The following is a 24969-nucleotide window of genomic DNA, read 5'->3' as shown; positions in this document are numbered from 1 at the left end:
GAAATTCACATACTCCAGCAGCAGCATATTGATAAAAAACAATATTAAATTAAAGAGGGATTAAAAATGCAGGTATAACAGACAGTAACTTTGTATAATGTTAACGTTTACCCCCTGAGTGGAATTGAAGAGTCGCATAGTGTGGGGGAGGAACGATCTCCTCAGTCTGTCAGTGGAGCAGGACAGTGACAACAGTCTGTCGCTAAAGCTGCTCCTCTGTCTGGAAATGACACTGTTCAGTGGATGCAGTGGATTCTCCATGATTGACAGGAGCCTGCTCAGCGCCCATCACTCCACCACACATGTTAAACTGTCCAGCTCCGTGCCTACAATAGAGCCTGCCTTCCTCACCAGTTTGTCCAGGTGTCCTCTCTTCTTTATGCTGCCTCCCCAGCACACCGCCGTGTAGAAGAGGGCGCTCGCCATTATTATTTGTAACATAACATTCTCAGGCTCACTTAATACACTTCAGGGTTGCAGGGACAGAAGTTTATACTAATAGTATCAGGCACAAGGTTATAGAAATTATCTATTATTATTATTATTATTATTATTGTTATTATTATTTTTCATATATGTAATATAGCATTCTCAGACTAAATACAATTCACAGTTGCTAACAACATTATGCACAAGGTATAGAGAAGTAATCTATTATTATTATTATTGTTGAATTATTATTACTATTATCATCTCTATATATATAAAATCCAACATCTGTCTGTCTGTCTGTCTGTCCGCTTTTCACGAGAGAATGACTTAACAGATTTAGATGGGGTTTTTTTCAATAATTTGCTTGAACATTCCGGTTGATTTTGCGACTTCTGTCATCGTGCTAAATATCACAGTTCATTTGCAGGAGTGATTTATTCGCACTAATCCGAGACAGTGGCTGTGGGCTGAGCGGAGGGAGAACCATGATGTCAAGAGTGGGGAGCCTGGCGAAGCCCTCCTCACTCATATGCCAGCCTCCATTCGAATCGGTGTACCTCTGGCCACGTTCTGGAGAGTATCTTGCCTCTGCTTAGCTAGCGATACCTGTTTGTTTATTGCTTTTTAAGGTTTGTCCTGTTTCAGCTCTACGTGGGTAGAGCCAAGGGGGACAAGCTAGTTATTAATATATGTAACACGGCATTCTCAGACTCACTTAATACAGTTCACGGTTGCTATTATTATTATTATTATTATTAACATAACCATCGTAAACCTGCTTAATATGTTTCAGGTTTGCAGGCACAGAGGACTATACCAGCAACATCGATCACAAGGCAGGCATCAGCCATGAACAAGGCACTACTCCAATGCTTGATCTACTATTATCAATCTTATTATTTAAAAAATAAATGGCTCAGCTTCTGCTTGGTGTTGTTAAAAGAGAATCCTCAGAATTTTTCAGGTGTTGTTGCTGTTTGATGGCCAAGTCCTTGTGAAGTATGTGGGCTGTTCTGAGGAGGACACTCTTCTGCACCTGAACAGCATACAGCACATGTTGGGCAGTTTATTGAGGTGGTTTTCTGACTACAACCAGAATCACATAAGCCTTTGTGTTCAATGTGCACAAGATGTCTGCTGCAAGGGTTTGTATGTCTTTAGCTTTTCTGCTTCCATGAAAGAGGCCTCTGGAATTGCTACTTTGATGGAGAGGCGCAGTTTCTTACTTCAGACATGGAGTGTGACGTCTGTTCAGTATTGCATAGTGGTTAAGGCTTTGGACTACAAAAACTGGGGTCGTGGGTTAAAATCCTGTTACTTACACTATGTAACCCTGAGCAAGTCACTTGACCTGCCTGTGCGCCAATTGGAAAAATCAAAAGAAATGTAATCAATTATATCTCAAATGTCATAAATTGCCTTGGATAAAAGTGTCAGCCAAGAAATAAATATTAGGTAACAACTGGTGTTCAGGGCAGTACGGTGGAGCAGTGGGTAGCGCTGCTGTCTCGCAGTTATGAGACCTGGGTTCGCTTCCCGGGTCCTTCCTGTGCAGAGTTTGCATGTTCTCCCCGTGTCTGCGTGGGTTTCCTCCGTCCAAAGATATGCAGGTTAGGTGGATTGGCGATTCTAAATTGTCCCTAGTGTGTGCTTGGGGTGCGTGTGTGTGTGTGAGTGAGGGCATCTGCCCTGCCCGGGGTTTGTCTCCTGCCTTGTGCCCTATGTTGGCTGGGATTGGCTCTAGCAGACCCCCGTGACCCTGTAGTTAGGATATAGTGGGTTGGAAAATGGATGGATGGATAATGGTTAAGTGGGGATGGGTCAGGAGGGGGCAGAAGCCTGTTCTGGCAGTAATGGGTATAAGGCAGAAACCATCTCAGCACAGATTGCCAGCACATTATATGAATTATTATTATCCATCCATTATCCAACCCACTATATCCTAACTACAGGGTCACGGGGGCCTGCTGGAGCCAATCCCAGCCAACACAGGGCGCAAGGCAGGAAACAAACCCCGGGCAGGGTGCCAGCCCACCGCAGGAATTATTATTATTATTATTGTTGTAAGGTATATAACATAAAATTCTCTTTCCCGTATAACTCATTGCAGTGTCATGGGAGGCAGAAGTCCATGACAGGGCCCACATACTCAAATCTCACAATTGTAAGACTTTATTGTTTCTTAAATGTTCCCCGTTGTCACTTTTTTTTCTCCTTCTAATGAATTTCAGGCAGCTCCTTTGGGGTTTACTGCACAAATCATATTTTTAATCATGATGTTTTGTGTGCCTGGAGAAAGACTTTGACACCAGTTCATTACAGCAAATGTATGAATAGGTGGGCACCTTGGCAGATCCAGTTCAGTGCCAGCCAAATGTACCAGGGAGTCTCTGTACAGCCAGCTCAGTTCTTTGGCATTTTGGATTTCAGTCGTTTTCTGGCAGCCTGGGGTCTTAGGAAACCCAATTTAATGCACACATTTTGCTATCATTTCCCCCATGCCTATCACAGACCATAAGATTGTCCAATCAGTATTCTAGCCGGGATCTTTCTGTTAAAACTGGAATACACTTATTAATGTTTTAGTAATGACTTAATTATTTCCTATCACAATTTTGACACAGCGTATTATAAACTACATTGCTTGCATCCTTGTCTACTGGGCGTTTTTAAATTTTCGTGTGATGTGGAATTGATACATTGAATTAAATCATTAGCTCTTATCTGTACTGTGCCTGACAAAGCCTCTTCAGCCTCCAGGACAAGTCCTCTAATTAGGCATGCCTTCTGCGCCTGCATGCTCACACCAAGTATTTAATAAATAAAGATGAAATGAGCAGATAGTATGTACACACAATAGCTGGCCCTGCTATACTACAAAACTCAGGTTCACTTTAAAATACCACCCCACCCCATCCATTATGTGGCCCGTAACTGGGGTATTATTGCTGAATTTTTAAATGAATGCTTCATGTTTTATACACACAGAATTTTTATACGTTGCAGATCTTGTGCCTGGTTATTGTCTGTGTGGAATTTCCAGGGTCTTCCCATTTGCCTTTCTCGTCGTAAAGGACATGTCCATTCATCCATCAATTTCCCAAACCTGCTTTATGCTGAGCAGGATTGTGACAGCCTATCTCAGCAAGCATAGCATGCAAGGCAGGAACAATCCCTGAACAGTGTGCCAGCCCATCACAGCGATAACAAACTGACACCTACACACACACAGGCCAATTTAACACTAATAATCCACCAGACCTGTTTGTCTTTGGACTGTGGGTGAAATCCAAAGCATCCGGAGAAACCCATGTGGACACAGTGAGAATACGCCAACTCCACACAGGGAGGATGCAGAACGTGAAACCCTATCTCCTTGCTTTGAATCAGCAGAGCTACCACTGCACCACCATGCCACCCTCAAAGGCATGTACAGTATGCAAAGTTAATTGGTGAATCCAAACTTAACTCCAAATGATGTTCCATGTTCAATTTTCACCTTTGCCTCAGGCAAGTTACTTCATTTGCTGGTGCTTTAGTTGTGGAAAAGATCTATAAGCAGTTATAATGCAAATGTAATAATGTGAATGAAGGTGCTATTCAGTTCCAAAATGAATTATTTCAAACTGACAAACGACTTAACACATGCATCTTAGGGGATACATAAGAAATTGAGAGTACCTACAGAAAAATCAAGAAGACATAGGGAGAACATGCAAACTCAACACAGACAAGTGACAAGGTAAAAGATTGAAAGGAAAAGTTCAGTATTGATCAAGCTGAAGGTATTTCTTAATAATCCTGGTAAAAATTAATTTTCATGTTTCACCTTGGTTTTATAATGCAAGAACAGGCTAGGTGTTTTTTAAAATTTTGTCCCTGCAGCCTGCCTGGGATTTGTTCCTGCCTTGCACCCTGTGTTGGCTGGGATTGGCTCCAGCAGACCTCTGTGACCCTGTGCTAGGATATAGCGGATTGGAAAATGACTGACTGACTGACTAGCTGTCCCTCGCAGCTACGCCTATGTAGTAGTAGAACAGGACAAACTTTAAAAAATCAATAAACAAACAGGTATTGCTAGAAAAGCGTAGGTAAGGTCCACTCCAAAACGTGGTGAGAGGTAGACCGACTCGAACAGAGGCCGGCACGTGAGTGAGGATCTGTCTTGGATTAGCACAAATAAATCACTCCTGCAAGTGAACTATGTTACCTACCATGATGACAGAAATCGCAAAATCAACCAGAATGTTCCAGCAAATTACAGAAAAAAACCCGATCTAAATCCGTCAAGTCGTTCTCTCGTTCACTAGCTAAGCAGAGGCAAGGTACGCTCCGAGGCTGGCGCATGAGTGAGGAGGGTCCTGCCTGGCTCCCTACTCCTGACGTGATGCTTTCCCCTCCCCTCTGCTCGCTGCCTCTGTCTCGGATTAGTGCAAATAAATCACTCCTGCACACGAACTATGATACTTATCGCAATGAGGGAGGTTGCAAAATCAACTGGAATGTTCCAGCAAATTATAGAAAAAAACCCGATCTAAATCCGTCAAGTCGTTCTCTCGTTCACTAGCTAAGCAGAGGCAAGGTACGCTCCGAGGCTGGCGCATGAGTGAGGAGGGTCCTGCCTGGCTCCCTACTCCTGACATGATGCTTTCCCCTCCCCTCTGCTCGCTGCCTCTGTCTCGGATTAGTGCAAATAAATCACTCCTGCACGCGAACTATGATACTTATCGCAATGAGGGAGGTTGCAAAATCAACTGGAATGTTCCAGCAAATTATAGAAAAAAACCCGATCTAAATCCCGTAAGTAGTTCTGTCGTGAAAAGCGGACAGACAGACAGACAGATGCTAGATTTTATACATATAGAGATTATTCACTTCAGAACACACTTCATATTACAAGTAAATAACTACCTTGATTATACTTGAAAAATAATCGAACCTATCCATTAAATCAGGGGACTGCGTCCAGAGCCACCATGACACCTCACTTCATTATAGACTAGCCAAAAAACAAGGTTGCTATTTTTGGATTGACAAATTTTCTGATCTATCATAAAAGAACATTACAGCATATGAAATGTTTTAATGTCTAAACCTTTTCAAAATATTAAAAAGTAGTAATTTCAAAGGCCCCAAAGTACCCACTTAATTCCATCAGGGCTGTAAGTGGTCAGAACCTACTGTAGACGCACCTGTGCAAGGTGGACACCAACCCTGGATGGTGCACCAGTCCATCACAGGGTACACCTGTACGGACACACACAAACTAACTTTTACTGGACAAATTTCAAATCTCCAATTAATCTAACAGGCACCCCATTAGGGAGTAGCACTGTTCCATAGTCCTGGGTTTGAACCTGGCCTGTAATCTGCAAGTTCTCCCAATGTCTGCATGGATTTTCCTCCCACATCCTCATAAATGGGAAGGTTTGATTCTTATCTGGCCTTATGTGTGAGTGACCCAGTGATGAACTGGAGCTCTATTTAGGTATGGCTCCCGCCATGTGCCTTATGCCCTCAGGATAGGTACTAGGCCCCCACACACTCCTCAGAAATACATTATGTAGGTCACGGCTTTTAGGGTCAAAACCAGAGAACCCTGAGAAGAGCCCACTTATGAAGAACATGCAAACCTGACACGCGCAGTGCCCAGGAAAAGACTGGAGATCAGAATGCTAGAGCAGTACAAACTACTGCGCCAATAACAAGACATTAAAAACGACTCAATGTGGCATTAACTTCATGTAAACAAAAAAAGTAAAATTAGGTGTGTGCTAGCACTGTGTCCAATTATAACAGAATTGGTGAAACCAGGTTTTAGTCGGCTGTGCTGTGAGTCTAGAGAAAGTCAGCTCACTGGGATTAATTACTACACAGGGCATGAAAAATCCTGATCTAAAGGACAGGCGTCTCTTATAAGCTTATACTTCTGCTGTTGCCACCAATGTACTACATGATGAACTCATAATAATGGATTACCATATTTGCTCCAAAAAATGTATTTTTTATTTCAATGATTACTTTTTAATAACTGTTTAACTGCCTCACCTATCCAGAGCCCTGACACTACTTTGTAAAGAACTTAACAGAACATTCGAAAGCTGTTTATTCCAATCCAGGACTGTGGGAGAGCTGGAGCCTACCCTATGAGAACAGATTTTTAATTTCAGCATTTATAATGTAATTTGATGTGTGCCAGTCTTGGCACATGTCTGTGTGGACTTGAGTATCTGTCAGGGTTTTCTCAACGTACTTCATTTGATGGTCCGGGTTAGCTCCATATTCCCATTTGAGTTTGGGAGCCTCTTGAACCCGAACCAACAATAGAAGACACACACAGTGTGTAAGGGGTTGGTGTAAAAAAGTGTTAAGTGCTTTTACTTAAAATCGAATCCAAAACAAACGTAACAAATGGTGAACTGAATCATATCTCTTTAAAAAAACTGATGAGGCCCAATCCTTCTGTCTAAAATTAACATCTCTTCCACTTACTCTGACTGGGCATTTACAGCCAGAGGAGATGTTCTCCTGAAAGGTGTAGTCAGCCATCTGCTTCTGGTTCAGGTGCCTATTGCCAGGCCCTTGACAATCATGGGGTGCCATGCAGCGCCACACACACCTCCCGTGGTCAGTTCCTCAGCATCGGCGAGAGACACCACACATTGGTTCGCTCCTACTCCTAGGTGATCACTTAGTAGGAGCGGCCCTTCCTCATCCTAAAGCTCCTGTAGCCTGCCACCTGCCCCCATTCTCTTTAGCATGGACTCAGTCCCTCATGTTTCTCTAACTGTACTTTCTTTCCTTTTTCCACTTTGACCTCTGCTCTTCTCTGTTCTTCCTCTTCTTTTTTTCTATCTCTCCCTGTCTGCTGTGCAGGCTCTTCTTTATATGGCCTGACTGGGAGCAGTTGCGAAGGCATGCGTGCCGCACCCTGACTGATCTGCTCTCCTTGCACGAGACTGTTGCGATCAGCCAAGCACTGAAATCAAAAAGTGATATGTTTTTGTGTCAGAAATTCTTATGTAAAATTCAACCATTGTTTTGTCTTGGTAGAGTAATATTTTACTCTACTTCCCCTTTTGTATTATTAATATGTAGCCTTTGTCAGAATGCCTCAAATCTCCCAGACTTACCACTGTTTATAAGGTATTGGACCATATAACTTCTCCCCACCTTCCCTTCTACATTTATAACCTCAGGCAATTAGTTGTAGTAAAAGTCAAGCAGGAGTTAAGTTACACTTTAAACAATGTATTATTGATAATATTTATAAATAATAACAATATGCAAAGTACATTTAAATATTGGCAGCCATACATCCTGATAAATGTTGATGTGTAGTTTCAGGCGGCACACAGACTTGTTAGTTACTTAAAAATGTCTCTAGTTAAGGCATCATTTTGTGGTAAGCTTTCTTCAGAACAGGCCGCATGCCTGTCTCAATATGGCTGCCGAGCTGTGCTCTTCATTGTGTTTTCCTTTTCAGTTCATGATGTGTGAGATGGTCATTCATCAGTTTGGTATGAGAGAGAGAGGGCGCAGGAGTGAGCAAATTTATAGATTTTCTGTCCAACCTCTAGAGCCAATAGGACATCATAGTACTTAAAGGCTTCTGATACAAGCCAGTTCCAAACAGCCATACTTCAGACCAATGTGGGGATAGAACATCTTTACACCTGCCACCCCCCAAACCATATGTTAAGGTAAAGCTTGGTAGTTAGGCAGCCTGGCTTTGTGTGGGGGTTGAGAGAGAGACTTCAGAGAAATATTAGCCCAACTTGTTTGAGGCACTTCCTCCCAAATCTGTTGTAAAATTGAAAGAGACTCCATCTTAAAGGGGAGAAGGGGCTCTTAAACCATCAAACCATTGCTGTTATTATCTATAATATAACACTAATATTACATTGCTTTGTTTAAGTTACAAATAAAGACATACAAAAATATTTATCAACTTGTATGCAAAATTTCACATCACAACAACCATCTATTATCTGAATCTGATTTTACTATTACAGGGTGTCAGAGTGTTAAAAGCCTAACCCAGGAGCACTGGGTACCAGGTATGACCCAATATATACGGTTACCAGTTATCTTAACAGAGCAGCACTGGGTGAAGACCAGCTACAGCATAGGGTTCTAAATTCCTGTCCGCATACTGTGGGGGGCTTGCACATTCCCTCCATGTTCACTTTTGTTACGTCAAATTTTAGGGACATGAAGGTTAAGCAGATCGGTCATCCTAAATCTGGCCCTGAGTGCCAGAGGAAGCCCTGTTGACTCTGCTGACCCCTAAAGCCGCCATCACAGAGGTTAGAAAATGAATAACGTTGAACAATTAGCTCAATGTTTTTATCATTAGAATGTAATTGAAAAAGGTGAGTAATGAGAGGAAACCCACATGGACAACAGGAGAACATAAAGTGTCCAATCAGTGACTGGGTCAGAAGTCAAACCCAGGGCCCTGGATCTACATGGCAGCATCTGTGGCATTCTGCTTCCTACTTAGGGTATACAAGGCAAATAAATACATAAAACAAATATTAAAATAATAGTAGTAAAAATGAACAAATGGTACTAAACAGAAACAGTCCATAATTTCATAATTACAAATATGATATTGTCACAATATACACTTGGTTTCTTTTGTTAGAATTCTTCTTTTTCCTCTAAAACATAGCATTTATAACTTGTTCCACTGAATACAAGAAGGGAAAGTGAGCACACCATTTATCACAAGCAACCATAATCAGTTCTGATTACTGAGCTTTAAAGGAGCTTATCAAAGTTTTATTAAGCAGAAAAGAGAAATTGCTTAGGCCTTCCAGATCCAGCTTGAAATGTCCTTAAATGTTAGTGATACTTCAGTAATAAAAAAGGGAGCACAAGAAAGGAAAAGAACATGGAAATCTGAGTGTAACATACATGGCATAACATGACCTAACAGGCCATAGGGAACATAAAAAGTAAACGTGACATACAGGATATGACATAACTACATATGACATGGGCGGCACGGTGGCGCAGTGGGTAGCGCTGCTGCCTCGTAGTTGAGAGACCTGGGTTCGCTGGAGTTTGCATGTTCTCCCCGTGTCTGCGTGGGTTTCCTCCGGGCGCTCTGGTTTCCTCCCACAGTCCAAAGACATGCAGGTTAGGTGGATTGACGATTCTAAATTGGCCCTAGTGTGTGCTTGGTGTGTGGGTGTGTTTGTGTGTGTCCTGCGGTGGGTTGGCACCCTGCCCAGGATTGGTTCCTGCCTTGTGCCCTGTGTTGGCTGGGATTGGCTCAGCGGGTTGGGAAATGGATGGATGGATGGACATATGACATGGAGTAACAAGACACAACATGACATAGCATGATTGAACATGACATATGGACATGCAAATAAGAATTTCTATCTACTCTGTACAGTTGACGGTACCACCATTGATACTTTTATTAAAACAGACCATTACATGACATGATGTACCATAATGACACATAACATTGCAAGACATTTCATGGCAGACCACAACATAATAATACACAAAATGTGATCACACAGTTTGGCCGAAAATGACATAAAAAGGACATAACAAGACCTGACACATGATGATATAATGTAATGGGACATAACATAACAATATAAAAGGGAAGAAAACACATAGTTTAGAATGTAATATAATATAACATAACAAAACATGGTGTGTCAGGCCATAAAATAATAGGATAAACAATATCAAGCATGACAGGACTTATATAACAGGATATGACGTGATAATACAACATAATATGACAACAAAATGGGGTTAAAATTAACATGATCTGACATAAGGACAAAAATTGGACAAAAAGGACCAAATCAACTAGAACATAACATGGCATAGCATGACAGTACATGGCATGTGATGACCTAAAATATCACAAGGTATCACATAATAGGACATGACATGGCATAGCATGACAGGACATAAGATAACAGAACATACATACTATAACAGGACAACACATGACATGGCGTAACATATGAAAACATTAAAGGACATAGCATGACAGGACATAAAATAATAGAACAGAACAGGACATGACATGACATGACATAAAAGGACATAATAGGACATAATATAACGTGATAGATAGATAGATAGATAGATAGATAGATAGATAGATAGATAGATAGATAGATAGATAGATAGATAGATAGATAGATAGATAGATAGATAGATAGATAGATAGATAGATAGATAGATACTTTATTAATCCCAATGGGAAATTCACATTCTTCAGCAGCAGCATACTGATACAATAAATAATATTAAATTAAAGAATGATAATAATACAGGTGAAAAAAAACAGACAATAACTTTGTATAATGTTAAATGTTAACGTTTACCCCCCCCTGGTGGAATTAAAGAGTCGCATAGTTTGGGGGAGGAACGATCTCCTCAGTCTGTCAGTGGAGCAGGACAGTGACAGCAGTCTGTCGCTGAAGCTGCTCTTCTGTCTGGAGATGACACTGTTTAGTGGATGCAGTGGATTCTCCATAATTGATAGGAGCCTGCTGAGCGCCCTTCGCTCTGCCACAGATGTTAATGATGTTATGATGTTAATGGCATGATATGACATGACATAACAGTACATGATAGGGTATGATATAAAATAGTATTTTTCATGCCGGCTTTCTCTTTTACTAGGTGGATAATAACAATAAAGACAACCAAAAACATCTCACAAACAATTCATATTGTAAGATAACAGGTTTTATTTTATAGTCATGGGAGAAGCCCAGCGATTTGGAAGAGAACAGCCAGTTGAGGTGTATTGGGCATGTCATAAGAATGCCCCCCCAGTTGGCCAAACTCCAACCCCCCTCACAGCTGCTCTGGGCACACCCCAAAGGGTGGAGACCCCTGAAGCAGACCAAGGACAAGTTGGAGGAATTAAATCTCTTGGCTAGCTTGGGAATGCCTGGAAATTCTTCAGGAAGACCTGGAATCAGTTCTAATGGTTGTTTAAGAGGATGATAACTTCTATATGGTGAGCAATCACTTATCAAATGATTTCCTCCTGCAAACAGCCACAATAGTTTAAGTATTTAATATCTATAACTTCTAAATAATAAATGTGCTGAGGTGTCTATATGTTGCGTATGAATGACGGTTTAAGCCACGGAATGAAGCTCACGTGAATGTGTTCTAACCGTATGTTGATAAACACGCTCACAGCAGGATACGTCGGGTGGCAATGACTCACAGACAGCTGTTACAATCCGTGCAGCTCTTGCCATTCTCACAGGAACCGACACTCTGCAAACTTAATTATCTACTCATCAGTCTTTGGAGCTGGCATTGAAAATCAGAGGGTCATTAGGAGCTGGAGTCAGTAAAAGAACTGACAGGGCTGACTACAGGGACAGCACGCCATTCCTACGGTATGTCCAGTAAAATGCAACCAAAAGAAGAAATGACAGGGTCAGTCTAATAAACATTTAAACATGCAAATCCATAATTTATATATTAACACAGAAATCTGTGTCTTTGGTACTGCTTTATACCAACTGTTTTTGCAATATTTCTTTTTTTATATTTGGGTCTACTAGAAGCAGGTCAGTAAGGTGGGTACCTGCATATGGTGAGGTAGAGGTAGTTAAGTAAGTAAAACAGAGAGAGTTCAACCATAGAGTTTCATTTTGCTGTTTTCATATTAACACTAATTGATATATTTAAACCATGTTCTTTTGCCTTGTCTAGCTTAAGCATGTTCTTTATTTGTTTATTCTTTTTCTGTTTTTCAAATATTATTTTTTCATATTATGGTTAACCCTGTTTTATGCTTTCTCTTTATAGTAATATAACATTATATGATTTTGATTACTATTGTGGTTTTTAATATATTATTATATATTTTATTATATTATTATTATATTGCAATTGTGTCCTTTGTCCCTATTATCTGTATTAGTAACCTCTTTTTCCCTTATGTGGAACCCAAGTAGGCGGGGCCACCTACTGACAGAGCTGGAAAATTGCCCCTAATCTATAAAAATGTAAACTTTTTTGCTCACTGCAGTTTTGGCAGCGTGTTTAGGATTAAACCATTTTATTGCTGCTTCATTTATACTGGATTTACCGGCTTTGTGTTTAGACTGGATGTACAGTAATCCCTCACCTATCGCGGGGGTTACGTTCCAGAGCCCCCCGCGATAGGTGAAAATCCGCAAAGTAGCGACCTATATTTATTTTATTATTTATACATATTTTAAGGCTTTATAAACCCTTCCCACACTCTTATAAACCTTTCTCACTCTCTTGTTAACCTTTCCCACGCTCTTATAAACACTTCCTATGTTCTTAAACACTTTCTACATTCTTAAACACCTCAGACCAACACTGCACACTGCACGCAGCGATTAGACGTCAATGTGTCTGCACTCGCTTTGTGAAGGGGGGCAGCTGAACTCACGCTGAGCAGAAATGGACTTTGTGCTGCTTCTGCCAAAATGCTTGCTTGTCGCTCTGCACGAGGGGTGTGTGTGTGTGTGTGTGTGGGGGTGTGTGAGAGCTGAACGCACCTTCGCTCAAACCCCCCCTCCCCGGAAGCGCAGTACGCTCCTGCCACTTCGCATTGTCAAGGGGGTGGGGAGCTGAATGACCGCTAAGGAGAAGTGGACTTTGTGCTGGCTTTGTGCTGCTTGTCGCTCTGCGTGTCAATAATTTAAAAGCCTGTATATCACCAATTTTCCTGTCTCACTCTCTTGTCTTGCGTGAAGTTAAAATGTTTTATAATAGTGAGATGTTACTCATATCCTTAGCCCAACATCCACATATCATATGTGTTAACAAAGTGTGTTTTATAAGTTTACATGTGTTTAAAGCATGTGGGATGGGTATTTTAAGGCTTAAACTATAAAAATGTTTATTTATATGGTCTTTCTATATCGCGGATTTTCTCCTGTTGCTGATGGGTCTGGAACATAACTTCCGCGATAGGCGGGCAATCACTTGTATTTAAAAACCTGCGAAGTGGTGAATCCGCGAAAAGTGAACCGCGAAGTAGCGAGGGATTACTTTAATGAAAAGTCAAGCAAAATGACCACTTTTATTGACTAACTAAAAAGATTACAATATGCAAGCTTTCCATAATGGCTAACACAGTACAACACCCTAATACTATGTTTAGACTGGATATTTAAAAAGACTTTGCTCCATTTTTGGGCCTGTGCAGGCAGGAAGCCTGCTACTTGAGCTTGGGGCCAGGCTGTTGGGGTTGAGGCCTGGTCAATAAAGGCCTGTAAAAATGGCAGATCTGGCATTTAGTTGTTCTTTGAGGCCTTCACCCCTTTTATTATTTGTGAATGACAGGAATCTCAACAGGTTTTTAATGTCACATCTTGTTTTCTTCATTTGTCTCCTCCTCAATAATAAATGTTACAATAGCCAGTAGTGTGATTTGTGCCTTCTGTTTATATTTGTTTTGGTTCCTGATGTAACATTAAACACGAGATTTGTTCAACATAACACAATGCAACATTTGCAAGTCCTAATCCAAACTCAAAAATATAATGAATTGAACTTTTTCTTGGTGACAGTTATGGTAGGAACACAGTTAGCTAGACTGAGCAGGAATCCCAACTTCCAGAAACGTCCTGGGGAAATACCCAGATTAAGGGATAGTCCAAGAACCCACAATATGGGTGCCCTTTGGCTGTCTTCATTTTCAAATATTTTTTTGGGAAAGAAGGCTGTGTGCTTTCTTTGACTTCTTCTGAATATGGGTGATTGTTTTAGGAAAGAAAACTGCTTGCCTTTTTTCACTAAACAATCGCCCATAGTCAATTGTAGCCAGAAAGGAGTTACAAAAGTCATTCACTAAAAAAGCCTATTTAATAACAAGAGGCACAACGATTACTTGAAAGTCAGAACAAACGTGAGTCAAAATCAGAATATCGAACACTAAACTTTGTATGAGCACTAGGCTACTGGATAAAACAGCTGACACAATTGGATTATCTTATATATAAATGTCTATGCGTGGAAGTGTGTGTGTCTGTCCGGCCTGGAAGTGAGAGGTGAAGTCGAGGTGAGGGCGCCACCTCTGAGGAAACAGAAAACTTGCTTAGCCACTAATAACACTAGCGAGGCCAGCCCGTCAGCAAAACGAAACCTCAGAAGAAATATGAAGTCGCTTAGCTGATAAACATTGGCAAAATGGTATCCCTTTTACTTTTGCTCCTAATGCAAGAACGTTGGCAAAATGAAACCTCCTAGGAAAGAGATGCCCAGAGTAGTTCCTTTCAATTATCGAACATCTCTACATTTCAATTTTTTTTTCTGATGATTTCAATAGTTTCTAGGACCCTGGGCTTTTTACAGCATGGGCTTATATAGCTAGTATATTATATACTGTATACAGTATATTATATATTGTATCAGGAGATTGGACCCTAACAACTCATAGAAACTCCTTGCCTGCTTGCACACACAGTTGGAAATATAGCAAAAAAAGAATTAAAAAATATTTCAAACAAAGAAAATAAAATTCAAATGAATACATTTTGGAACATAAAACTCTAGTAAAATGTTTAAAAATTATTCAGAGTGCAAAAAAAAAAACACAAATGCCTTTCTTTGTAACAATACCAGCTCTGAGGTTTAACTAAAAGCAGTTCTTTATTATCCTTCCATGTCTGCGGTTTGACATGTTCCTTTATCCTTCAGATAATGTTAACTCTTTTGTCTTGTTCTTTTTGTCCACCAAGAATTAACACCAGCCTTTCAATTCACATTACGGTCTGTCCTCAATATCCAAAAACTAACATCAAATGAAAGGCCTGCTTTTGAAAAGAACATTATTAATAGACATCTTACATTAGGAAAGCTGTCCTTATATGAAACAGTAGTCTAATAAGGCGAGAAAAAAGTGGTTTGCAAAAAAGGCTACATGTGACTTAAAGAAATTCAGAACATTAGTTACAATTTGGTAGCTCTCTAACAATTAGGCCTAAAGGCTTAGAGACCAGATCAGCCTGGCCCCAAACTGAAAATGCAAGCCTTCCAGACCACACTGGCAAAAATGTAGCCATGGATGAGAAAGGGAGAGGGACTGTAAAATATCCTGACCCACTATATCCAAAAAAAGGTTCCTTTATATCTAAACCAAAATGACTCAGTCAATCCACAAAAGAAAAATCAGCAAAAGGACTTACAAAAGTGAAACTCAAAAATATAATATGAAGTTCAGAAGGCGACCCAAATAGCAGTGGAATAAAACATATGACTGTACACAGGCAGAGTTTTCCTCAAACTTTTAAAGGCCAGATGGCAGTTTCAGGGGGTGCAACCCCCTTAGGCTTAACATTTAAAAATCAAACAACATAAGAAAAAGAACAAAGAAATTCTTTATTAACATGAATTCAACATAATATAGTAATAATACATAAAACCACATGCATTGAGAAATAATAAAACGTAAACAGAAAGAAGACACAAGCATAATTCAGCAATATACAAGCAAAAAATATTTAAAAGAAGAAAAAGAGGAATACTTGATAAGAAGAGATACCTAAGCCAGAGACGAGACCCCATGGCTCTTCCATAACACCAGCTATAGGTGAATGGATGGTGTGTCAGTGCAGAATTTGTCTATGAGATTTCTGTCATACAATAACACAGTGTCATGGTTCAGCCGACCTGGGTTCAAAAAACTCAAAATTGTGTTTATTATGCCTGTTTTTTTATGTTAATATCATTGATGATTTCGTTTATTTATGTCTATACATCTTTTCCTATGCACCTTGTGTTTTGCGAGTGACCACTTGCCCATCTCCAACAAAGGACAGCCATCTGCCCTACAAAGACTGAGGTCCTTTGCAGTTCATTGCCAATTTGATGGGTCGGTTGAAAATTTCTCCTGTATTTTTTGCTATTGTGATCATTTTTATGACCTTTTTCTCTGTATTTTGACTTCACCGTTGGGATTTTATATTGGGACTATGGTTGACACTTGGATTGAATTCAGTGTTTTTTGTGCATTTCTGAGCTTGTGTGTGTGTGTATTTTTTTAATAATAAGAATTTATAAAGATTCTTCATTGTTCTTTTTCTGACTAGCTGGGGTTTGACGGTTCCCCCCACTAGTGGGTATTTTGAGAATTTTGGGGACTTTTGTGCTTGGGAACTCTTTAGTTCACAACAGTCAATGTCTCATTGTTATTAAGTTTAGTATGAATTCTTTAAGTGAGGCGCAATTTTATACATATAAATCACATTTTAACAGGAAAACAAGGATTCAGCATAAGTCCATTTTATTTCATGTAGCACCTTTCAAATGTGAATGAAAGTGTTTTTCCAGTTTTATTTCAATATTATTCATTTTTGCCTAGTGTTACAAATTACAAAACTTGCTACAATAAATATATATTATGCAGTATATGCTGTGTCAGGACTTACGTCTTACGTCCCTGAAGTAGATGGTCTGTCTGTTTGGATTGAGGAGCTGAATAACAGAGTCGTCATTGTCTTTAACTCGGCAGCTGATGGTGGCCGTCTCTCCCTCCACCACTGAGACATTATCAGTCTCTAGGTTTTGACCAAATGCTGTAAAAAAAAAGAGAAAAGGCTTACAACAAGCACATCATCATCACGGCCATATTTCAACAAAAAATATCAAAGGCTTAAAACGAAATAATAAACTATTGCTTGCTTATGTACTGTATAAAATCACATGTAAATACTTTTATAATATACTGTATAAGTACTTAATTAACAATCCTGTAGTCCTCTCCAACCCTTAAATTAGATCAATCTAACCTCAGGTAACAAACAACACATACTTAGGATTCTTATTCTACAAATGCAGAAGTCAAGTGTGAAAAAGTAAGTACACCCCATGATTCTGTAGCTTGTAATCACACTTAGCATACACAATATATAGTTACACAATAATACAAATGAAATCAGACTGTCTATGGCTCACACTGCAGTGTTACTGGCAACCACCAGAGGGCAAGCATAAGTTCATATTAGATGTCTCCTTGCTCATCACTTTATTAAATGCTAAATCAGTTCAAAAAGGAACTTCAATGTGAACCTTTGCTAACCTGGCAACATCAGAGCCGACTGTAACAGCAGCCATGGCTGGTGGATGGCCTCCTACTGTACTGTAAGTGTTTTCTGACAGTGCCAGTGAGTTTTGGAATTAGTGTGTTCTCCTAAGTGCAGCCAAGAGTCCATAAAGTATAAATGCCGTCTTGCACATAAAATTGTATTTTAGTACTTAACAACTCTTACTTGTGAGTAGTTGCTACAGAAGGGGAACCAGTTGGCAGTGGAACTAGTTAATTACTGCAATGAGGGTCAATGTAGGATGTGTGAAATTCTAATTTCTTGACATGCCACACATTCATCCATCCATCACTGCATCTATTATCAGATTTACTTGATCCATTTCAATATTGCACGGTTTACAAGCTATCATGTCAGTATTACTCATAAGGCAGGACCCAACGATGGAGAGAGGTACAGGTCATCACAGATTAGAATTTATACATACACACAGTCCTATGCAGCCAAAAAGATGTTGTCTATTAGCCAAACACTTCGGTAAAAATATACTTTTCCACAAGGATACAAGTAAGATAATATGCTGATAATTGTAATTCTGTAATGGCTAACTGAGAAGGACTGAGAAGCAGCAGTTTGATGCAGTTTGCTCTTTGAAACCAATACAGGTCTTGGATGGGTAACTGATAGGGATTATAGTGAGCCATCATTACATAATGGGCTATATGTTAGTACTATAAGCTAAGGCTTTTAACTGTGTACAGCTACAACTACATTTGCATCTACAATACGTCTATATGTCTAGAATGTATCCTGACCAAGGCTAAGTCCTGCCGCATACCCTATGGCTTTAGGGATGGGCTATGAACCCCAACATCCCTCAATTGGATTACAATTATCTGGGAATGTCATGTTATTATGTGCGTTAAAAGTAGCCCTTTTATTTCAGATTAATAAAAAGAGGGTAAAAAAAGCAAAGAAGAATGAAGAAAATAACAAATGAAAAAGGCTATGAAAAAAAAAGATCTGCCTTTGTGACTTGCACTGCTGTCCATCTCCTGAGCTTCAATTCCCTCTCTGCATGGAATTATTGATTTTGTAATTTTTATGTTATCACATTGTGGCTGAACTTCTGCAATGCCACACAAAAGGGATTTCCAGGAGAGGTAATTGTGGCTCATGTCTGTGCTATATCACACTAGAGAAGTTAAAAAAATAATAAAATAATCAGCATCATCACTGGTGCAAAGTGACCGCCAGCAAACTGAGGATGAAGGAGAAACCTGCTTTAGCTTTGATCAGATTACACAACTTGGTCAGGGTAGAACTTTGTGGTTAATTAAAGAATACACACATAATTCATGCTGTAATCCTTTTAACTTAGGGGAAGTTAAAATTATTTCAGAAGAGAGTGAGAAAAAGAGTGCTATAAATGAATTAGGCTTCTTTACACAGATAGAAACAGGTTCTCTAGCTTTTTAGGGAAAACTCCGGGGCTGGTGGCAAGAATGGCACTCCAGCCACTTGTAAAAAACCTGACACTGTTCCAGTGTGGTGCTGAGGTGTCACCCATTGCACAGATGCACTCGGGTCACAATTTGTGTGGTTTGTTATGTGATGGGTGTGGAAACACGCTGTAATCAGTGCATGCTCCCAGATAGATAGATAGATAGATAGATAGATAGATAGATAGATAGATAGATAGATAGATAGATAGATAGATAGATAGATAGATAGATAGATAGATATTTTGTCAATTTTATTTTTTTTATTTTTCTCTACCAGTTTCAGATAGTACTTTTTCTTTGAAACTCTAAGACGAGTCCCTGCATTATATTAATAAAGGATTTTCTATACACACACACACACACACATATATCTATATATATAAAATTCTTTTCGCATTTGAAACGGAAATTACATATGACCACATGATATGGAAATTACGTATGAAATGGAAATTACGTATGACCACGCGATATGGAAATTACGTATGACCACAGAACATATTATAATACAGGAACTAATCACTTCGTTTGTGGACGCCATTTTTACGAATTGTTATTATTTGTGTGAGAGTTATTTTACTGATATTAAAAAGAAGTAAACACAAACATGCCGAGAAGTTTCATTTATTCGTCCACATGACTGTCGCGGAAACTGCAACATTGTAACTTTTTTTTAGTTGGCAGTACTTGATAGTAGAAGATATGAGGAAAACAGCTTTGCGTCTTTCTACTTTTTAACTGCGCCGAGCTGTAAACAACGGGTCGGGCAGCGTCCTCTCTTCTCGCACTGTTTGTGGTACATCAAGTGCCCCGTCGGCTCCTGGGAGAGTGGAAATCTTTGCGAATGAGTATAATCGGCGCCATCGAAGAAGTACTCTGTTTGTCCCTTAAGGTGAATTCGGGTCACTAAAACCCCACAACATTCAAGGTTGCTTTTGTGATCAATTATTTTAAGAAGATGGAGAGTTTACATCTAATAAGATGTACCGACCTCTTCATGTAAAGTGTTGGACTTGGGAATTGTTTGGACCTTCTTGCCGTTAAGCATGGAAGGGCAGCGTCCACATTTATCAGAATTATTTTTCTCTTAAATCACAGGCACATAGTGCAAGGTTGTCAGGCAAAAATTTGGACGATCACATAGAAAATGCAATTGATATATCACAGCGGCCATGTAGCGCCTTTCAAAAGGGTTCTACTACTTACAGATGATCCAAATACAATTTAGCTGCTGTTAGTAATACTTACCTGTAGTGTTATACCGCCTTTAAAATGCACTTTACCCGAAACCACTCCAGTAGTGCTCAATGTATCTTTACTTCTTAAAATTTTAATGTTTTACTGTTTAATAACTTATAGACTACATTTTATTTTTTTCCCTTGCACTCAGTGGCCACTGGGTAATCAACTAGTATATCTATATCTATATATATATATATATATATATATATATATATATATTTTTTTTAAAGGTGTCCTTTAAAATCTTTATTAACTTTTCAAAAAATGTGAATAACTTTGGAAGTGAGCCAGAATACCCATGTGATTTGCTATATGATGATCTCACCTAGCAATTATAGCAGGCTTTTACTATTGAAGAAATGCAAAATAGGTAAATTCATAATTTGGAATAACTTTGGTGGATGAATGAACAAAAAATATGGCAGTACACTTTACAGGCTTGTTATAATGCATATATCAGTCACATAATACTACATAATATAAAGTCTTTGTGCTTTAGAAGTCTTATAAAGATAAAACAAAGTGTTTGTTAAGGTCTAAATGGCTAATAGAGGAGCCTATTCAAAGGTGCTACTAACAAAGGACAGCTAAGCTGTAAAAAAAACATTACAGGTACATTAAAAAAATAATTTTAAAATGTGAGCTTTTATACTAAAATAAAAACTGACGGCAGCCTACAAGTGCTAATTTCACTCGAATCTCTATATTTCAGGGGTCGAGGCCTCCTGGATGAATACAGATGGAGACAGGGTCCTCCACCTGGCACATGATTTTACGCTTCTCGAAAACTCATTTGCAAAGCCATTTGTGTAGAGTTCTTGGATGAATCATTGAAAAAGCTCTTAGCTCAAAGCGTACAGTGTTTTTCCTCCCCATATTTGTAACCCGAAGTGTCAGAAGTTACCGCTCTGTATCTCAGGAGAAGTCACCATCAAAAGCGCATTACTTACAGCATTAATCATGCTGGCATGATATTTTAAACACTCGCCAGTTTTTGCACATAATCACAGCTGCAGATGCGAGCAATCAGTTTCCAAAAGATCGGAGTAACAATAAATTCTGATTTTCTGTCATGGGTTGATAAGAAAACTTTTGGATATTTGTTAAACTTCCAATGATTACAACTGCTCTTTTAAAGGTAAAATCCTCTTTTACTGCAGCTCTTCTTCATTCTTTGCCGAGTCACCTCTTACAATTTTGAGTGTGATCTTTCATACTAGAAAAATTCTAATTACAGAATTATAAATTCTCTTTTAATACATTTAATTTCAGTTAAATGCCTTTACTTTGCATCTGCTTTAAACTTACGTTGAATGATAATTAATTTTTCCACTACTAAGTGCTTTGAGTTGTTGCTAACAGTCAAAGGAATCAGGAAGAATTCTACCAGAAGAGAGAGAGAAAAAAAAAATCTGAGCTTCTACCTCAGTCACTCCTGTGCTCAATATCTCATTAACGTTTGCTCCCTCCTCACCATTTATGGTAACTCCCACACTCCACTGCATCACATAACTTCCTTGTATCAGCACCTTTTAACTCTCCATAGCCCTCCCTTTTTCTAATTGACTAATTATTGGCTTTATTTTTGTTATTATTCACCTCATAATCTAACAGCGATCACAGAATTCCCTTGTATCCTCACCATCCTTCAATTCATCATGGACCCTTCTCCCATTTCCATTTATTCCTGTCTACTCTTACTGTTATTTCTTTATTCTTGACCTACTGATTGCATTTACTTCTTGTACACCTCTCCCATAACTAAATTCTGACTCATTACTCCCTTGTATTCATAGCTTTAAGTTTTTGTGACTGGCTGCCAGCTTGGCAAAGTGGTGCCACCGTAAAGGTACTGAGATTAAAGGGGAAGCCAAAGGCCGCTAGAGTGGGCCGCTCCGTTCAAGTAAACGAGGACTAATTGGAAGACATGGTCATAAGAAAGTGACCAGAATCCAGAAGTGATTTCTTTAACCCAGTGTTATGTTTCAGTGAGGGTTACTTGTGTTCAAATTCCTTTCTTAAGTATTTTTTGTTAATGTTTGATTCTTTTATTTATGTTAATATTGCTATAACGTGTGCCTTGGGGATAGATTGAAGGCTCTGGTGGTGGTCATTCTTTTCCAGTCCACGGGATGGCGCTGCATTTTAACACCTCTTCTCTTCATCCCTCTACAGACTGGATGATTGAGAAGCTCACCACCTCTGATATTAATTCCTACCTATGTCCCCCTGGACCTGCCTCTTCCTGCCTGGCTGACATTTAACCAGAAGTGTTGCCATCTTGGGTGGTATATTCTCAGACTTCCTTCTACAGAGACAATTTTCACTAAAACGCACTTATTTTTCTATTGCCTTATAATGTACAGGGTCGTGGTGTTGCCCCAACTCTTCATCTTTGTCCTCTTTTACACTTATAATTAGTTTTGTTCATTAGTTAGTTTCTATGTGTCCATCCTTGTGCTACCACGTTCCTTGATTTTTGTGGATGGTTCCCCAAGACATGGGGATGCCTGTCCATCAACATCGAGTAACTGCCCTTTGCCTTATAAAGGCCGAAGATGCACGCAGTTGTTGGCGGTACACTGTATGCGTTGGGTGTTGGTGACTTCTACATATTGTTGATATTCTGGATTTGTGATTTCTTTGCTTTATTTTTTACCTCTCTAGATTTGTGTATTGTTTCCATCTAGATTATCTAATTTGTGAAAGCAACTCTTTCTGGGTCATTTGTGCTCCTCGGAGCTTCTTTTGCTATGGAGCATTTTTATGAAACAAATCTTTTATTTTATAAAGATTCTTTATCTTCCCGTTTTGTTATACAAGTTGAAGGTAGATTTTTGCAGCAGTTTTTGGAACTTTAAAGTATACTGGCAAGTTACTCCCCCACATCTTAACACCCTGTGGGGACAACACAAGAAATGTGTGTAATTTCTATACACCTTAGGAGCTGGACATAAAGGGAAAAAATGGGACAAGGAGACCTTGGTCTAACCAGGGGGAACCAAGAGAGATTTTTGGAGGACATCCAGTGATGCAGAAGTAGGTTCAGCGATTGTCCTGGAGGCAGTGCCAGGCTGGTATTTAAGGCTACTCCAGCACCACTGGTCCAGGTAGCCTGGGGTTGGTAGGACAGAATATGGCAAAGGCTTATTGGCAGGGAAGGAATGTAGCCAGAGGTATAGAAGATCTGAGTGAAGGGAGGACCAGACTAGTTGTGCATTGTAATAGAGTGACGACATATTGCATGTTGGTTTGTCATGCAAATACATATGGCAATACTGACACTACTACTACATCAAAGACTAACAGTATTCAATTGAATGAAACTCTAATTTATTTTTGTATAGTTCTCTACACTGAGAGCAGGCATAGAGTTCACAGGTAGATACAAATACAGACATTACAATTTACTATTTATAGAATGACTATAATTACAAACAAAAATTTGGTTAAACAAGCATGAAATAAAGTGGTTCAAAACTCACTAACATAAATGGCAGCCAACATCTGTTCATTACTTAATTTTCTGAACAATGGTAGCTAATAGTAGTAGTAGTACTACAGCTATTCCTTTTTTATTGTTTACTATTATTATGCTTGTTTTCTTTGAAATAAATGTTTCCTTCGAGGCATTTCATTCTGAGTAACATGACGAATAAGGTGTCTCACTCTCCATGGCCCGGTTTGCTTCTCCCACTTTTTTTAACCCTTTAACAGTTAACTTTACCTCCTTGTCAGAGTCTAGAGGAGGGAGACGAAGCTTGTCAGGAGGAGTGGAGGAGAAAAAGAAGAAGAAAAAGGAAAAGAATTGTCTTTGCTTATTGTGCTTGGGACTGTGTTGCTGTGCATGTGGGAGACGGGGAAAACGTTTCCCACAAAGGGAAAGAAAAAATAAAAGCCCTGTGTGCTTTGAATTGTGTCCTACTCTTGTCTGTGTCGGGGCTGGCTTTTATAATGTATACCTATTAAAAACATCTGTCTTACTTCATTTTGGTATTTTGGTATTTGCTATTTGGTACACTGCAATCGTGATCTTTTATTTCTAACAGACCCTCATTTGTTTTACTGCAGAATTAGCATTGTTTATTTTTCAACCCTTATCTGATAACTTCCTAACTTTTCATCTACCCCATTCTTTTAAAGAACTCTCCTCTATCCACATCTCCTCCATTTTCATTGTTCAATACTTGACTTCATCTGTTTATCATATATCCATACATTTTGTCTATTTATCTGTTGTACATTTCTCCCCAACTCCACTCATGTCCTCTAACTTCCCTGTATCAACATCTTAACTATTCATAGCGTCTTCTGCTCCTCTTTTTTCACCTGCCTAATATAAAGCTTTATTCTCCTTCTCATGGTCCCTGTAAGAGACAATCTTAGAAAGTTAAAGTTTAGAGTTAAACTCATATTAATGTTTGCCTAATTGGAATAGAATATAAATTTCTTCCATAGTCATAGACAATGGTATAGTTAGTAAGAGATAGAACTTTCTTGCTATAACTGAGATACAGTGTGATAATTGAAGCAGTTGTTTTTAGAACAGGTCCCAGTAAACAGGGACTTGTAAGACGCATTTTCAACTCAGAGATGGGATAGGCATACAGTTTTGTGACCGTTGTCTAGAAATGGTTCAGAAACGTTGTGGTATTGAAATGGTTCAGAAACATTTTGAAGTGATTTGTAACGATTTGAAATGTAACAAGATTTAAGATTTGAACAGAACTTTTCTTAACAAGAACTTTTCC

General features: G+C 39.2%; 1 protein-coding gene and 1 long non-coding RNA gene across 6 annotated transcripts in view; one reads left to right on the top strand and one right to left on the bottom strand.

Annotated features, from left to right (window-relative positions):
- The window catches only part of cadm1a (cell adhesion molecule 1a), a 1142366-nt gene that overhangs the window by 229665 nt on the left and 887732 nt on the right, over positions 1-24969 (bottom strand). For all 5 annotated transcript variants that reach the window (XM_051932362.1, XM_051932363.1, XM_051932359.1 and 2 more), the window contains one exon: positions 16857-17003. In XM_051932362.1, the coding sequence (XP_051788322.1) occupies positions 16857-17003 (147 nt within the window). The remainder of the gene's footprint in view (positions 1-16856; positions 17004-24969) is intronic.
- The window catches only part of LOC127529257 (uncharacterized), a 311661-nt gene that overhangs the window by 160098 nt on the left and 126594 nt on the right, over positions 1-24969 (top strand). The window lies entirely within an intron of this gene.

This window comes from Erpetoichthys calabaricus, chromosome 9 (genome assembly GCF_900747795.2).
Source record: "Erpetoichthys calabaricus chromosome 9, fErpCal1.3, whole genome shotgun sequence".
Lineage (NCBI taxonomy): Eukaryota > Metazoa > Chordata > Cladistia > Polypteriformes > Polypteridae > Erpetoichthys > Erpetoichthys calabaricus.
The sequence above is the reverse complement of the archived record's forward strand: the minus strand, read 5'-3'. Positions and strand labels throughout refer to the sequence as shown.